The sequence below is a fragment of the Castor canadensis genome, chromosome 4 (genome assembly GCF_047511655.1).
Source record: "Castor canadensis chromosome 4, mCasCan1.hap1v2, whole genome shotgun sequence".
Taxonomy (NCBI): domain Eukaryota; kingdom Metazoa; phylum Chordata; class Mammalia; order Rodentia; family Castoridae; genus Castor; species Castor canadensis.
Window position 1 is genome coordinate 181,280,767 of NC_133389.1, and position 17,707 is coordinate 181,298,473.

Genomic DNA, 17,707 nt, shown 5'->3' on the forward strand with positions numbered 1-17,707 from the left:
GGGCTACTTACTGACTTTTCCAGGACATGTTAAGTCCCCAAATCCACCCTACCCTGGATTCCTGAGTCTTTCTGGAGACTGATGGGAAGGCTATGGGTGGGCAGCTGGCTCAGGTACTGTGGAGCCAGCTTCCTCCCACAGTCCTGGAAGGTGCTGTGAGCATCTATCAGACCAGCAAAAGAACCTGCTTCAGAGAGCCTGAGTCAGCTGACTATAATCCCCCCTTTCCCTCCCCTGGGGGTCCTGGTTCTGCCACCAGGAAGAACACGGATCCAGACTTCTCTCTGTATGAAGGGGCCTCACTGTGAACATCAGCTGCGTCCTGCCAACCCGTTGTTGACCATGATCTGGGGTCAGCATCCCACCACAGAGGTAACTGAGGGCCTGGCTTCTGTGATACTGCCAAGTGTCTTGGCACTCTCTTCCTCATAATCCCCCTCGTGGGGAGCTGGAACTCTCTGACAGCACAGAGCAAATGGGGCTGCTGTTCTCAAACAGGAGCTCTTTCTACTTTGGGGAGTCAGTTGGTTGGGCCTTAAGAGCAGCCTGACCTCCCTCCTCTTCCAGTCTGCCCTGAGCCTGAGGCCATAGCAACTGTTTGGGCTATAGTGACCTATACCTCAGCTGTCCGCACTCTCTAACTTCCTGTCACGTCACAGAAAGACAGTAGAGCTTAGGGTAGAAAGATTAACAAGGCAAAAGGAACCTGACTTTGGATTCAGATGGGTTACAATTAATGTCTATCTGAAATTACGACATTAGAGCATGTGTGAGGATCTAGGGCCGAGACACATGTGATTAAAGAAAGAAGCATGACTTGAGCGTTCAAGCAGTTGGCATTCTTGGTATGGGGCAGGTGAAGGAAAGGAGGCCCAAAAGGCTCTAGTGAGAGTCAGTACAGCCCAGACCACTGGAATTGCCACCTCCTTCCCTGTCACTCCTGCTAGAGCTCACAGGTCAGGGAGCCTGACACTGGCAAATTCCCGTGGCCTGGCAGAGCTTAGTGGATTCCAACACAGGAACCTGTGGTGGGTAGGTGCCTGACATAGACTGCCAGCCCCAAAACCTTGGTGCAGCTGGGTGGTCACCTCCTCCTGGGGTGGGGGCAAGGGGGATAGCTCTCCATTTGGGGAGTCTTCTGGCCTCCAGGCAACAAGAGTGCACTCCCTCAGACATACATGACACATGACCTCTGATTTCTTTCCCTTTTCTTCTCTGTTCTCAGGAGGTTCCAAGAACCTCATTCTTCTCACTCGGTGGATGCTGGCTGGGCCCCAGCCTCTCCCTGTGGTGGTGGTGTTCAGGGATTCATAGAAGGACCTCTAACATGGCTGCATGCCAGGGGACTGTCCTTCTCTTCTACCTCCTGCCTCCCTGGCTGCCAAGGGTGGCATTGGTAGATCAGCATCTAACCCAAGTCTCTTTTCTTAAGGCAAGAGGCTGTCAGGCATCAGATGGCCTTTTCTCACCAGTGGTTCTGTCTTTTCCAGTTGCACCTCTCACACTCATCACTTAAACCCTACCCTTTAAAAGCCATCAAGACCAAATTTTATTTTCAGCTAGCCTTTCCTTACAGATGTTCCTTCAATACTGTGCCCACTTGTCTAACCTACACGTGGGATCCATACCTTCCCGGAGGTTAGTAGTGCCTTAAAAATGCATAAGCGAACTGTGAAGGAGTGAGGGTACCTGAGAGCCCAAACGTGGCTGGGGATTTCACCTGCCATTCCATCTCATCCTTACTGATCTCCAACACCATGTTGGCATCCTGGAAGAACTGGTCCATGAGGGGCTGAAGGTGGTCCAGGTCTCCTGCCACCAGGGCAGCATGGTATGCGAGCTCCGGGGACCCTGCTCTAACTTGAGGCTCTTTGTCCATCTTCTGAAAGATTTGAAGTGTTCCTCTGATTGGCTCTGGCTGTCTCTCCATTGTAAAACAGCTGATTTCAGAACAGTTCTCCAGGAGGGGAAGATGGTCTTATGGAGTGTGAGCTATTTCTATTGTCATTACTCAATTGTTCTCCAGTTGGGGCCCTGGTGGTATATTTATAACTTCTGTGGACTCTGATGTGATAATGGTTACTTGATATGGCCAGGGTCATGTGGCCATTGAGATGCCACAGTGTTCAGTCACTGCTGTGATTGTACAGATGCTAGCCACAGAGAAAGGCACATCTGCTCTCACACATCGAGACAGACACCAGCCCGTGACACATTTAATGTGGTGAACTGAGTTCTTTTATTTGGTTAGATGATTAAATGACCCCCAGCCATACATAAAATTGCATATACCTGTTTGTGCAAGTTAAGAGACTAATTTGTAAATATGATTTCAGTAGCCAAAAAACTTAGCAAATAAGCAGTACCCTCTCAGGTTTGAAGAATGGTGTTGTATTTAGAATTGGTCTTAAGTTCAGAGGAAGTCAGCAAACAGGTGTGAAGCAGCAGATGTGCTCCTATTGCTTTTTATGAATTGTGAACTGTGGGGAGGAGAGGCATGGCCAGGACGGCTGGGCTAGTGAGTGGCTGAGATGTGATTGGATCCCTTGTACGCCCCCTGTCCACTCATACCATCGTGCCCAGATCCTGAAGGCAAACAACGGGACCCAATTTAGACGCAGGACAACACTGTCAGAAAACAGTTTGCAGAGGAGGCTCTGTGGCTGGAGTGAATTTAGTTCCTGCTGAGGGCAGGAGGTGAATGTTAGTGTGCTGCTGGGCTGAAAAGTTGTCTGTCTTCATTAGTGGGGTCTTCCACACTCAGTTTTTTTATGGCTTGGGAGCTAAGTGTAGTGTCTACATTTGTAAATACTTGAAAAAAGTCAAAGGAAGAATAACAATTCATGACACGAAAATACCTGGAATTCAAATTGCGTAGTCCACAAATAAAGTTCCCTAGTACCACACTGTGCCCACTCCATACACATTAACTGCTGCTTCCTAACGTACAGTGGCAGAGTTAAGTAGTTGTGACAGTGACCACAGGGACTTCAGAGCCAGAATGCTTATTATCTAGTTCTTTGAAGAATAAGTGCACCCCTGGTCTAGAAGCTGAGAACTCCCCTGCAAATTCTTATTCATAATTCTTATTAATAACACATTACTGCCTAAAATAGGCGAGGCTTCTTGTTCCTGCTGTGACGGTATCTTCTTGCTTTCTGTCTCATTCTGTTTCTTTGTTGCTGTGGTCTCCAAGAAGGGGATGTTGCCTGAGGCTGGAAGTGACCAGGCTCGACTCAAGGGTTCCTGGGTGAGAGGCTCAACAGGACAGGCCAGGAATTCCCAAAGGCACTGTCTGAGGGGTGGCCTGAAGGTTTCTTCCAGTGACTGAGAACTAATCCTAAATGTTCATCTTTTGCTCAAGATGAGAAATGCCATAATTAAAAAAAAACAAAGAATGGTAACAGTTTTCTCTTAGTGACTAGCTTCAGTTTGAGCATCCTTAATCTGCAAGTCTGAAATGCTCTAAAATCTGAAACTTTTTGTGCATGGTGCTTACACAATTGTGGATGTAGGGGAATTTCAGATTTCTAATTTTTAGATTAACTGGTAAAGTCTATGGCAAAATTCAAAAAACTCTGAAATCTGAAACACTTCCGATTCCAAGCATTTAGGATAAGGGATACTCAACCTGTAGTTATTTATGAGTTTAGTTCAAGGTTTTATCTTATTGTATAAAACGGGATCCCTTTTCTTATAATACAAATAATATCCAACCCACACACCCATGCATGCGTGCCTATATTTACTGTTCTTGTTTCTCCCCCACCAGGAAGTTGGAATGGCCAATGTGGTTTTGCTACCAGATGTCTGTCCTGTCCACAGGAGTTAAAATGAGAGGACATGTGGTTAGAGGCTTGAGGGAGACAAGGCCTGGAGGGCTTTGCCTGGATGGGCACACAGCCAGGAGAGCTGAACCCAGACATTCGCCCAGGAAGGAGTGAATAACAGCCACCACCTGTTCGCTACCAACATGGGACCTGGGACCCATCGGATCCCGTGTCTGTGTGGAGTTGCAACCAAACAGCATAGAAGCAATGGGAGAACAGATCTGAAGTGTGCAGAGTTCACTGGGTGTACATCCCTGCTCACAGTCACACTTCCTAAGTGTACTCTTAACCCACATTTCTCTGTCTCCTCTGCACAGATGCTTCCCTTTGACTCCCCGCCTCTTTGTGTCAGCCTGCAGTCCAAGCAGGCACTTAGTGTCAGCTCTGTGTCTGAGAATTACTTGGCCCTGGGCTACCCCTTCCTGTTATTTTCTGTAACAAAGGGGAGCCCAGCAAAAGATCTCTCTTCCTTAGCATGGCTCATGGGAGAGGGTAGAGTGGAAATCACAGATCTATAGTTTTGTACAGACCTGTCATTACAGGTTATATGGCCCAAGTTGTAGACATAAGTGTGTATGCCCAGACTGACCAAAGCCTGGAACTTTTTCCCAGTGGTCTCACCTCTGCTTTGCCTGGATGTCCTCTACAGAGGACAGCTGCAGATCATGCTTTGTGGGAAAGGTCTCAGCCCTCTGCCTGGGTTGCCTTCACCCAGGAAGACAGGGGTGTCGGCTGTGCTGTAGAAGCAGAGGGCTCACACCTGAAGGATGGTGCCTGCTGGGGTGGGGCTACTTGCTCTGTCCATTTCAATAGGAATATTAAACTCTTTGAAGATTTCATTTCTCTAAGCATAACATTGTGCCATTTTACTTTTCCCAGACTGTAATTAGATAAATTTCTGAAGGACTCCTTCAAGCACAACTATCATATGATCCGACTTGAGATTCTATTTCACTTTAAACTGGAGGGTTTTTTTTTTTTTTTGGTACCTGATGTTATTTGTCATTAGATATTTTTAAAAGGGACAGGACTCTGGAGGTAAGTCCAGAGATGAAAGCCAGTCTGCATTGCGTTCTAGGCTAAATTTAGCTTTTGTGTTTTTGTCAACAGCTCTCTAAATATCTGAGATTGATTTTATTACATAGGGAGTAGTCAAAAACAGACTTGGTTCTTTGTGAGAGCTTTAAAAATAGCTCACGGTAGGCAGTGTTGCCTTCATAATTGGGACATGCCGATGACTTCACAGGCTTGGTAGAGCTGTGATTTCTTTTGTTTTGTTATAGGACAAGAATAGCTACATTGTTGCCATTATCTTAAACAAACCCTCCATTTACTCATTCGGTCATAAGTATTGTGTTTTAGGGTGTGTCTTAAGGTTTTGGAGATTCAGAGACACAAACCTTGCCTGAAGGGGCACACAGGAAACCACAATGGCCAGAGGACCCCAATAGACAGATACTGGTTAGCTGTCCTTCCCACCAGCTGAGCAAGGTCTCAAGGGATGGGAGTAGCATTGTTTGCTGCCCCACACTCTTGGTTGGGTTCTTTCTTGTCTGTTGTGTGACAAAGCTGTGTGATACTGAGCGAGGCTCAAAAAAAAATGGGGCTTGGGACTATTTCAGAAAGGACTTGGGTCATTAGGAGTTTTGGGAGTCACTAGGAGCAAGTCATTAATGGGGTTGTAGCCAATGAGTATGAGCATTTCAACGACCATGCAAAGTTAGGAACACCTTATGAAGAATATGGGAAAACTGTAGTTTTTTCTTTAGGAAAATCTGGCTAACTAAGTTGAGAAATCTATACATAATGCCTCTAGAGCAGTGGTTAGCACCTTGGCCACAAAATGAAATCACCTGGGGATTTAAAATATACCAATGTCTAGAGTCCATCTGAGAGACGCTGGTGTGATGAGTTGGGGTGCAGCCTGGGCCTCAGGACCATTGGAAACTCCTTGGGTGCTTCCAACAGCAGCTGGCGCAGCATACAGTGCTCTAAGAGGAAGCTAGGTGCTCTCTTCAGCCCCACTTTGTGATCTGAATGGACATATAGAGGAGTGGCCATAAGATTGGTGGCATGGAGCATGACCCAGTCAGGATTCCAAAGGATGGCAACAGACCAGAGCAGGGGTGGGGGCTGATGCTTAAATTCCCAGCAGGTAGGGTCCTGTTTTCTTGAGAATCATGGCTTCTCTCTGCTGTGAGTCCTCCTGCTTTTGGCACTAGAGGTTTCTCTTTCTTGTTTGTAAGCTCAGAGGTTGTTGGTGCCATGGATGCACTGATATTTGTACTCAAAGTTAGGTGGCATAAATGCAGCCAGTTACTTAAGCGTTCAGTGTATCTGTGTAGGAAGAATAACTGTGTCAGTGAGGTGTCACTTCAAGTTCCCTTACTGGTTGAATCTCTTGGCTTTACAGAACTCAGAGTCATCCCCTGAGACTCTGGGGGCACCTGTGCTTTGCCTCCTGGGGTGTCCCTTGACCTTTGCAGTTGTTGGGGTCGTGTATGGTCTGCCCTACCCCCACACTGGCCACATACAGTTAGCTCCTTTGATTTTGTGTACAAGCTAGCCCACTAACAACACCACTTAGCAAGATCAGCAGTTGTACTAAAGGTGTGACTGGGTTTATCGGAGTTCATACAACCTTCTTAACATCTTTATTCTCTGATTCTGCTTCCCATCTTAAAATCCTCTCTCTTCCCGTGCAAGGTAGTGCCATGCATTCTCAGCCCATGCAGTGTTTTAACTTCTAACTTTGAACATCCAACTTTGAACTCCAGGGAGCTGGTGAAAGACATGCTTCAGAATAAACTCGGTGCCTCCTTGAAGGAGGGACTCTGATGAATGTATTGAATATTTTTAGTACATTTAGTAATTTTGGTTCTTCGGATGAACCTGATGGGGAAATCTCATTTGTATGGGTGGATCATGGCTGTGGATTTTTATTGCAGGGTATGGGGTGAATTTAGGTAAAGAAAGAGAAATCCAAGCAGGATGAATCCAGCTTTTGGCTGAACCGTGAGTGGATGGAGTAATTTATCCATGACCAAAGCAGGTAGCAACTGTATTTGAGTATAATTTCATAGAGAATATTTTTAGGATCTATACAATAAGTATAATGTTTTGTCCACAGGAGGCACAAAAATTAGTTCATAACGGAGTCTTGTAGTGTGGCTAATGAGAGGGATTTTTGCCTCTGGATCAAATGAAGTGACAAGGGTGAAATCTAGTTTGGGGTTATGAAGGGATACACAGAAGGTAGTGTTCGAATGGTGGTTACTGTTTTCATGTGATACCAGGGTCTTGCTTCCTGTCATTGAGCTGACAAATGACTTTTCCCTTAGAAGTGGCTGAGAATCAGTGTGACTGGCACTCTGTGGAACAATCCAGCCAAACCTGAGGGTAGGAGTGGCGCTGGATCACGGGGACAGGCTCTTTTTCCATGGTAGCAACTTTCCACAAGTTCAGGCCAAGAGGAAGAGTTTCCAAAGCAGCAGGCCTGCCCTGCTATTTTCTCATGCTCTTGGGGAAGGGCCAACATTTGGATTCTCTCCTGGGTCACTGGGAAATATCTGGCTTCCTCTTGGGGTCAAGTGTCCAAGCAAATGGACAGATGGGGAAGGAAGTCATAGCCTTGTGAGCATGTGAGATTCTGTGCACACGTTCTTAAGTATGTCTGTGCATGTGGCTGGATCACGTTTCTCCAGAGGTGGAACTGTTTCTGTAAGTGGCCATGTACCAAATCCCAGTGGACAGTAGGATGACAGCATTACTGTCAAAGTAACGCCAGCCACAGGCCTGACAGAGGTTGACTTGTTTTTTTCTTTTTTTTTAACTTTTAGATTTGATTTTATCATTTTTACATTTTTAAACTTAGAGGTTGAGTTTGTACCCCTTTCCTGTCACATGGTCCCCAGGGAATTTCTGAGGGCCACCTTTCCTTCACTCCTCCTCCCTGAGGGGTTTTTTTTTTTTTTTTGGTTAAAGAAGCTGGGCAGGCACTATCTCCACTCCTATTCAACATAGTACTGGAATTCCTAGCCAGAGCAATTAGGCAAGAAGAAGGAATAAAAGGAATACAAATAGGTAAAGAAACTGTCAAAATATCCCTATTTGCAGACGACATGATCCTATACCTTAAAGACCCAAAAAACTCTACTCAGAAGCTTCTAGACATCATCAATAGCTATAGCAAGGTAGCAGGATATAAAATCAACATAGAAAAATCATTAGCATTTCTATACACTAACAATGAGCAAACTGAAAAAGAATGTATGAAAACAATTCCATTTACAATAGCCTCAAAAAAAAATCAAATACCTAGGTGTAAACCTAACAAAAGATGTGAAAGACCTCTACAAGGAAAATATAAACTTCTGAAGAAAGAGATTGAGGAAAACTATAGAAAGTGGAGAGATCTCCCATGCTCATGGATTGGTAGAATCAACATAGTAAAAATGTCTATACTCCCAAAAGTAATCTACATGTTTAATGCAATTCCCATCAAAATCCCAATGACATTCATTAAAGAGATTGAAAAATCTACCGTTAAATTTATATGGAAACACAAGAGGCCATGAATAGCCAAGGCAATACTCAGTCAAAAGAACAATGCAGGAGGTATCACAATACCTGACTTCAAACTATATTACAAAGCAATAACGATAAAAACAGCATGGTACTGGCACAAAAACAGACATGAAGACCAGTGGAACAGAATAGAGGACCCAGATATGAAGCCACACAACTATAACCAACTTGTCTTTGACAAAGGAGCTAAAAATATATGATGGAGAAATAGCAGCCTCTTCAACAAAAACTGCTGGGAAAACTGGTTAGCAGTCTGCAAAAAACTGAAACTAGATCCATGTATATCACCCTATACCAATATTAACTCAAAATGGATCAAGGATCTTAATATCAGACCCCAAACTCTAAAGTTGATACAGGAAAGAGTAGGAAATACTCTGGAGTTAGTAGGTATAGGTAAGAACGTTCTCAGTGAAACCCCAGCAGCACAGCAACTAAGAGATAGCATAGATAAATGGGACCTCATAAAACTAAAAAGCTTCTGTTCATCAAAAGAAATGGTCTCTAAACTGAAGAGAACACTCACAGAGTGGGAGAAAATATTTGCCAACTATACATCAGACAAAGGACTGATAACCAGAATATATAGGGAACTTAAAAAACTAAATTCTCCCAAAACTAATGAACCAATAAAGAAATGGGCAAGTGAACTAAGCAGAACTTTCTCAAAAGAAGAAATTCAAATGGCCAAAAAACACATGAAAAAATGCTCACCATCTCTAGCAATAAAGGAAATACAAATTAAAACCACGCTAAGATTCCACCTCACCCTGTTAGAATAGCCATCATCAGCAACACCACCAACAACAGGTGTTGGCGAGGATGCGGGGAAAAAGGAACCCTCTTACACTGTTGGTGGGAATGTAGACTAGTACAACCACTCTGGAAAAAAATTTGGAAGGGTTGGGGATTTAGCTCAGTGGAAGAGCGCTTGCCTGGCAAGTGTAAGGCCCTGAGTTCGGTCCCCAGCACCGAAAAAAAAAAAAAAAAAATTTGGAGGCTACTTAAAAAGCTAAACATTGATCTACCATTTGATCCAGCAATACCACTCTTGGGGATATACCCAAAAGACTGTGACACAGGTTACTCCAGAGGCACCTGCACACCCATGTTTATTGCGGCACTATTCACAATAGCCAAGTTATGGAAACAGCCAAGATGCCCCACTACTGACGAATGGATTAAGAAAATGTGGTATCTATACACAATGGAATTTTATGCAGCCATGAAGAAGAACAAAATGTTATCATTCGCTGGTAAATGGATGGAATTGGAGAACATCATTCTGAGTGAGGTTAGCCTGGCCCAAAAGACCAAAAATTGTATGTTCTCCCTCATATGTGGACATTAGATCAAGGGCAAACACAACAAGGGGATTGGACTATGAGCACATGATAAAAGCGAGAGCACACAAGGGAGGGGTGAGGATAGGTAAGACACCTAAAAAACTAGCTAGCTTTTGTTGTCCTTAACGCAGAGAAACTAAAGCAGATACCTTAAAAGGAACTGAGGCCAATAGGAAAAGGGGACCAGGAACTAGAGAAAAGGTGAGATCAAAAAGAATTAACCTAGAAGGTAACACACACACACAGGAAATTAATGTGAGTCAACTCCCTGTATAGCTATCCTTATCTCAACCAGCAAATACCCTTGGTCCTTCCTATTATGGCTTATACTGTCTCTACAACAAAATTAGAAATAAGGGCAAAATAGTTTCTGCTGGGTATTGAGGGCGCGGGGGTGGGGGTGGGGGGGTGGGGGGGGTGGAGTGGGTGGTAAGGGAGGGGGTGGGGGCAGGGGGGAGAAATGACCCAAGCCTTGTATGCACATATGAATAATAAAAGAAAAGGGGAAAAAAAAAAAGAAGCTGGGCAGGTATGCAAGGCTCTGTTTTTATGACTTCCAGGGCACATCCCCCAGAGTCAGTCACACGGACATTAATATCAAGACACGTGAATAGCAACTTTAGCACAGCATACCTCATTTAACGCCACATTAAAACGTTTGACTTCTGCAGATCAAGTGTGTCTATTAATAATGACTTAAATTGTACTGATTTCACATTATTAAGAAATCTCATTCCCATCGTGTGGAAGAACACAATACGAGAGAACAATACAAGAGGAACCGTCTCGGAAACTTATTTTCCCAACATTGCCACTGAACCCCGTGCAGATAACACTCACAACAAACGTGGCTTCTCATTTTTCATGTGATCTTGTGCAAAGGTCAAGTGCTGCTTTCACTGATAGCTCAGGAGGGCTTTTTTTGGAAGCTTAGAAACAAAGGTGCCCTTGAACGCTGTACCACGATGGTGTGGTTGAGAGCCACCAAGTTCTCTGCTTGCAGAACCACTAGTAAATAGTCCTGGAAGGACATTTATAGACTCTGGGGACTTTGCTGGAAAGCATATCATTGAAGCCTTCCTTGATAAAGGTGACGAAGGTTTTTTTTACAACTGTCATGGGGATTTAATTACATGATGAAATTGCAGCTCCTGCCTCTTGAGACAAATTGCATGTTCAGACTGATTGTTTTTTATGAATCTCACACAGGGAGCAAAATACTTCTCTCTTGAAGTTGGTTTGGTCTGATTGTCATGCTGATCATCCTTTTAGACGTGAAGTTTACCCATCCTGCCCCGGAGTGGGGAGGTCTCCCAGGAGGTCTCTTTCTGTCCCCTTGCAACTCCACAAAGGGCCCAATGGGGACCAGTTTTGTCTGATGGATTCAAAGTTCCTTGGACTTATTTTTTTATTGGCAAGAAATTAAATCTTTAAACTTCTAACAGAGAAATAGGGAAAGATAATATTATAAATGAATATTAAATGTCCAATTTTACTCATTTAAAATCTAAGTTAAATTATTTTGTCTATCAAATCATGAAAGATTATTTTTTGTGACACTGGGATTTGAACTCAGGGTTTCATACTTGCTAGGTAGGTGCTCTACCACTTGAGTCACACCTCCAGTCCAAGATTTCTTTTTTTAAGTCAAGATTAGGAAGAGTTTACAGATGCTGATACTTCAGTGATTGCAGGTGGGAGAGGAAATGCATGTTCAATTTGGAAACACTCATATTTGAATTTTTGCATCCAGGGCATTTTGCAGGTACCAGAAGCACAGGGAGAGAAAGCAGAGCCCTTGTCTTTAAGAATTGTGAAGGTGAGGGGAGAGATAGACATGGTGACCACTAGCGAATGGAATTGCATCATTGCTGTAGTGAGCTGCAGGAATCATGATGACAATGCCTCAAAGGTGTCACAGCGGCAGGGAGTAGGGCCAGGACAGATGTCCTGCAAAGATGCCATCTGAACAGAACAGAGCGAAGCAGAGGATGTGCATGTTTGTTTCTTCCTCCAGAATGTCTGTCCCCTCCTCTTGACTGTTGTTGGCTAAGTAGGACACTATTGTTGGTAAATATTTTGGGCTAAGAGCATGGTGTCACTAGCCACGTGCAATGTGGACAAGGGTGCTATCCTGAAGGTGGATGTCATGGAAACCAGATAGAAGGGTCAAGCAGAGGGAATCTGGGTAGGAATCAAGATAGCCAGGCAGTGGGACTGAGGGCCAGAGCTGATAAGTGGTGGGGCCTAGACCCTTTGGTGGGCACAGACCTCACCCTCACCCAGCACTCAACACCCCAGTTGTCAGTGGCTTCAGGGTCCCAGTCAGCTGCAGAGAGAGTGCAAGAATGGGGCCAGATGCAGGTAGAGGTTCTGCCATTTTGACTTGATTTGCGAAAACTGTGACAAGTCACATCAGCTCTGAAGCTGCCCTTGGAGCTAGCCAAGGCATGGTCAGGTCAGTCACAGAGCACCTTCCCCCTCTGCCAAGCAGGCTTTCTAGGTGTCGATCCTAGAAAACATCCGTGAGACAAACTCTGTCAGTGTTCAAGTGTGAACTCCAGAGGCTCTGGAGCCACACATGGGGACAGGAAGTAGCAAGACTGAGAAGGGAGTGGGTGTCATTTTGTGTTCCTCCTCCCATTCCCCCTCTAGGACTGACTGGCGGCATTATTGATGCATGGTTCTGACCAGTTTTCCAACCACCTGAAGTGAAGGACCAGGGATTTTCTGGGTTTTAATTTTTATTTTTCCAGTCCCAATCTATGACAGACTGATCCTCTTTCAAGAGCCATTGGAGAATAATTGCTGGAACAAACAAACTGAGAAAACAAGTCCACAGATCACACAGGTGAATGTGTGTTACTATGTCAAATTGCTGTAAACATATCTAAATGCTTACTGTCAATGTCAGCATCAAATGCTTCCCAGAGCCTCCCACTAGGCTCAGAGCAGCACTAGGGCCAATCAGCCTTTGAGTGGGACCCGGCAGTGGGGAGGACACTGGGAGAGATTGTCAGGGGCAAGTTATGACTTCTAATTTCTGCCATAAAACTTATATTGTATGCTGGCAGACAGGGGTCTTCAAACTTTCTCTGTAAAGCATCAGAGAGCAAATATTTTAGATTTTACAGGGCACATGGTGTCTATGGCAATTACTAAACACTGCCAGTGTAGTATGAAAGCTGATGGAGAGAATTTGTCAATGAAGAAATGTGGCCATGTTCCAATAAAACTTTATTCATAAAAACAGGCAGCTAGCCCATGGGCTATGGTCAACAAACATTAGCTGTAGGGAGCCATTGCTGGTTTATGGGAAGGAGAGACACTGGGCTCATCTCTACACGACAAACAGGTATTGCATCCTTTCTGCACACTCTACACCTCTTCACTCCAAAGACACCTGCTTTTTATTCTCAAGGTAAGCGTGACCTAGCATGCAGGCACACCTTTGCCCTGCTTTGAGTTTGCTGAACTTGAGTCTGTGAATTTATGTCTTTCACCACCAAATTTGGGAAACGTTTGGTAGTTATTTCTTTGATCACTTCTTCTGCTCCCCCCTCCCCCTTCTCTCTCTTGGATGCTAGTTTAATGTTAGACTTTTTTATTTTACCCACAGTCCCTGATCATTTTATTTTCAATCACTTTACTTTGCTGCTCTTCAGATTGCGAACTTTCTACTGAGTTGCTTTCAAACTTGCTGACTTATTTTCTTCTTTCTTTTTTCCCTCCTCTTCGATTTTTCTGTTAAGTCCTTTGCAGACAAAGACAAGACCGACCCTAGTTTTAAGGGGAGGGAGACATGCATTATTTTTCCAGGTTGACACATGGTGTTGCCACAGGGATTTGGTTGGTAAAGGAGGGGAGAAAAGGGTAGGAACTGACTGCTGGCCACATCTCTTGGCATCAGCCTCTTTACCTCTGTGCTTCCTACCTACGTGAAAAGCATTTTAGGTTTCTTTCCAAATGGCGTGCTCTCATTCCTTTGCTGATGGCTCCTCACTGCCTTTCCAGAGAAGTGTAAACAGTCTGTCTAGGATTCATGGCTCCATGCCTCTGCTTCACCAACCGCCCCCCCCCCCCGCCCCCGCACACACAGTTCCAGCTGGGTCCCAGTGCCTGGCTACTGCCCCTCTATTTGAGTTCTCTTCCTTTCCATTATGGTCTCTCAAGAGCTGCTCATCTTTCCAGGACCCACCTGGGAGATTGTTATTGGGTCCTTCTTCTGCTAGTTGGCCTGTAATATTTATTTTAAATCTACCATCTTCCAGGACAGGGACCAACCTAGTCCCTGTTCAAAATCCGGGGGCTGAAGCTGGCTTCAGAAGGTCATGGGACCTGGGATTAGGGAAGCAGAATCCGGCTGCAGTGAGCATGCCTGCTGTTTCCACTCCGCCCTTAGGACTCTTGTCTCCCAGGCAGGGCAGCATTGCCAGAGCTGTCGTCATCTTGGAGAGGCAGAAAGTCTCTTTCTTATTTTCCTCATTTCTTTTTGTTCCTTTGAAACTCACCAGCGTGCTTGGCAGTGATGCTAATAGAAGGATGTCATCAGCATACATTACTGCTTTATTAGCCTGTTTCTCAATTTTGATTCTGAAAATATCCTGATTTAGTCTAATTGCAACTTCGCCATGTTCCACAGGCACCACAGTTCATCCTGGGGGGAGCCAAGATGCAACCTTGTAGAATTTTTCTTCCTGCCCATATGCCTTTGAAGCTGGACCATTAGCTCTAAGGCATGCCCTCCTCTCATCACAGTGTGATTCAAACTGCTTCTGGGACAAATAAGCGCCTAGGGTGTGTGTCTTGTAGAAAGCAAAGAAAAACTCTAATTCTTGATGGTGAGAGGTGTTTTTCGTGTCTTCAGCAAGGGCTGTGGCTGCAGCCATTTTATTCCTAAATAATTTAACTATATTCAAAGATAATCTGATGTTATTGTAGGAAAGTGTATTTCTAATAAATTCCACTTGATCTGGGTGAATCAATTCAGGCAGCGCATAATTGAGTCTGTTAGCAAGGACTTTAGCAAGAATTTTGCAATCAGCGTTAATTAAGAAGATGGGACAATAATTTGTGCATAATTCTGGATCTTTTCCTGGCTTGTGAATCAAAGTAATAAGAGCAATGCTCAGGCTAGTGGGGGGATAGTGTCATTAGGTGCTGATTTATAAGTACTTAGAAAGGTTTAATTTCATTTTGCTTCGAGCAGGGTCTCCCTGCCCCCACAGTCTCTGGCCGGGTGAGCTGCTGAATCGGCCGAGAGCTTCACCTCTCTCCTGCCTGCCAGTTTCTGCTTTTATTCTCTAGAGCAGAACCTCACTCATTCATCTATGTTTTTTTCCTGGAGATTTTTGCTGAATTATTTGAAGCCAGGGAGGGATTCCAGGCTATTGATATTGTATATGTGCATGAATGCGTGTGCATGTGTTTGTGTACTTGCGTGTCTGCAAGTGTGCATGTGTGTGCGTACATGCATGCTCACGTGTGTGAATGCATGTGTGTGAATGTGTGTGCATGTGTTCGTGTACATGCATGCCTACGTGTGAGTGAATGCGTGTGCATGTGTTTTGTACATGTATGCCTGTGCATGTGTGTGAATGTGTGTGCATGCATGGATCAACTCAAAGGGTTGTAAGAGCTTGCATGGGGAAACTGTCTTCATGGATCTTGCTGCACCATGCCTCTGGGTGGACAGGCAGCAAGAGCACTTAGCAGACGGTAGGAACCACATCTGGATTATGTTCTGTTCCTACCTGGATGTTGACCAGTAAGTGCACACATGTGTGCCTCCGTGTTCCATAAAATGCAGCCGGAGAATGAACTATAGGCCTCATGAAGCACTGGAGAGCATTGTTATGCCACCTATTGGCTGTCGGACCTCAGGTGTGGAACTCACTTCTCTGAGCCTCGCTTTCCTCCACTGGAAAGGTGGGAAAATAATAGCTCTTGGGAAATGCGTAGTAAATGTCAGGTCCTTGCTGAGTCGTTCCTTCCTTTGCCTCCATTAAGGCTGGTTGCAGGTCTAATGTGTTCTGCTCTGGTGGAGAATTTCATCTCCCTAAGCCCCGAGTCAAGCTACCATCTGCTTGTTCTGTGCACATGAGGGCACAGCCAGTCTTCTACCAGTTTTCCAGGGGTCCCTTCACCACCCGACCTCACGCAGCCATTGGCACCTCCACTGAAGGCTGGGAATGGGTTGGCAGGCTCTTGTAGGGGTGGGAGGCCACAGGCTAGGAAGGAGTGCCGTTGACCCCCTCTCCAGCACAAGTCCCTCTCTGAACCCAGATTAGTCCCGTTTGCAAAGTTGAGCCACACCAACTTTGTGTTCAACTTTGTGTTCAAGGCCACACAGGTGGTGGTGGAGCTGGGGTCACCCGACTGTTAGACCTTTGGCCTTCCCATCGTACCACGTGTCTTGGATGTACCCGCTCTCGTCATGGGGTTGGGAGGTGACTCCTCTAAGGGAGGAGTTGCACTCACTTGACTTACACCCAAGCATCTGTGCTGCAGGACGTTCCCCTCCATGTGTGTGGAAGTGTCTCTGACCCAGGGGAATGGTGGATGTGGCCCTAGTGTCATGGTGGCCCAGCGTCAGGCTTGGCGGTGAGAAGTCTGATTCTGCAAAGGGACCTCATTTTCACGTGTGCATATGTCCCATGCCTGTTCACACACGTGTTCCCACCTATCCACGCTGCTGTGAGACCTCTTAATAGAACTCAATTAGTTTTTCTCTAACTTTGCTCCGGATGCTTAAATATCATTTCCCCAAACACAACAAAATGCAAGTTTTCTGTCTCAATCAGTAATTCAAGTAGCATCTTGACTTGTGTATATCAGCAGCAAAATCATAGAATGCTGACATCCTTAATAATAGCAATTAGTAATCAGTTGTTTCTTAAGTAGTTTGATTACACCAGTTACCAAATTGTACAGTCGATGCATTTGGGGGCAAGACAGGTCTCCCCACCCCTTCAGAAGCCATCCTTTCTCCCTCTCTGTGATCTTGGTGGCTAGTGTGCCAATTGGAATGAAAAAGAGACAAGGACAAATAATGCAATTGTCATCAACATTAAACAGTTGATGGCTGGCTTTGGCAGGAGGTAGAATGAAATCTTTTTTTTTTTTTTTTTGCAGAAAAACAAATGCCCATAGTGTGGGTAGAAGTGTGTTCTGTGCACACCCAGTGCAATGTCAGCAGAGGAGAGTGACTGGCCCATGTCAGGCTTCCTACCCTGAGTCAGTGCTTCTCAAGCCTGAGACGCTGTGTGAGGGTCTGGACAAAGCAAGTGTTAGGCAAACTGTTTGCCCTCAGGGATGTGCATGTGAATTTGAAATGTTTGACGGGGATATAAAAACTCGCTCAGGAGGCCATTGCTATGGTGTGGACATAGTTGGAGTGTGACCTCCAAAGGTTCATTGCCAGAAGCTTGGTCCCTGGTGTGCTGATCTTAGGTGGTGGTGGAGTCTTTAAGAGGTGGGGTCAAATGGAAGGCAATGGGGTCATTGGGGGTGTGTAGCTGTCATAGGATCTGAGTTAGAACCCACTAGAAAGGTGAACAGGTGACCTTCCAGTCCCAATTCCTGTCTATTAAATAATGCTCAGAGTTCTGTCAATGGGGCTTGTCAGTGATGGAAAACTCTTTTCTTTCCCCAAAGTGCTTTGTACATGTGACATTTGACTCTTGTTTTCCCCAGCTGGTGGATGCCTTGGCTCTGCCCATCTTCAGGTCCAGCCTCTTTTCCTATGTGGCTCCTTCCTTTACGTTCCTCCTCCCCAGGACTGAGAGTCTTTACAGCATCCACTCCCAACGTGGGATACAGTCAGGCTATTGCTGTGATTCTGACATCTTCAGCCGTTACGAAGACCCCACATGGGCATGTAAATCCCACGGCTCTCATTCCTTTAGGGATGTCCCTGAGGACTTGCATTTAACTGGAGAAACA

The 17,707-nt window shown here is 45.2% G+C and overlaps 1 protein-coding gene across 2 annotated transcripts in view; it reads right to left on the reverse strand.

The window, feature by feature from the left end:
• Positions 1–17,707, reverse strand: part of Asb18 (ankyrin repeat and SOCS box containing 18) — a 62,472-nt gene that overhangs the window by 41,140 nt on the left and 3,625 nt on the right. Inside the window, exon 2 of one of the 2 annotated variants that reach the window (XM_074072063.1) lies at positions 1,690–1,812. The exons of the other annotated variant lie outside the window; for it this stretch is intronic. Within the exon in view, the coding sequence (XP_073928164.1) occupies positions 1,690–1,812 (123 nt within the window). The remainder of the gene's footprint in view (positions 1–1,689; positions 1,813–17,707) is intronic. 2 annotated transcript variants of the gene reach the window in all.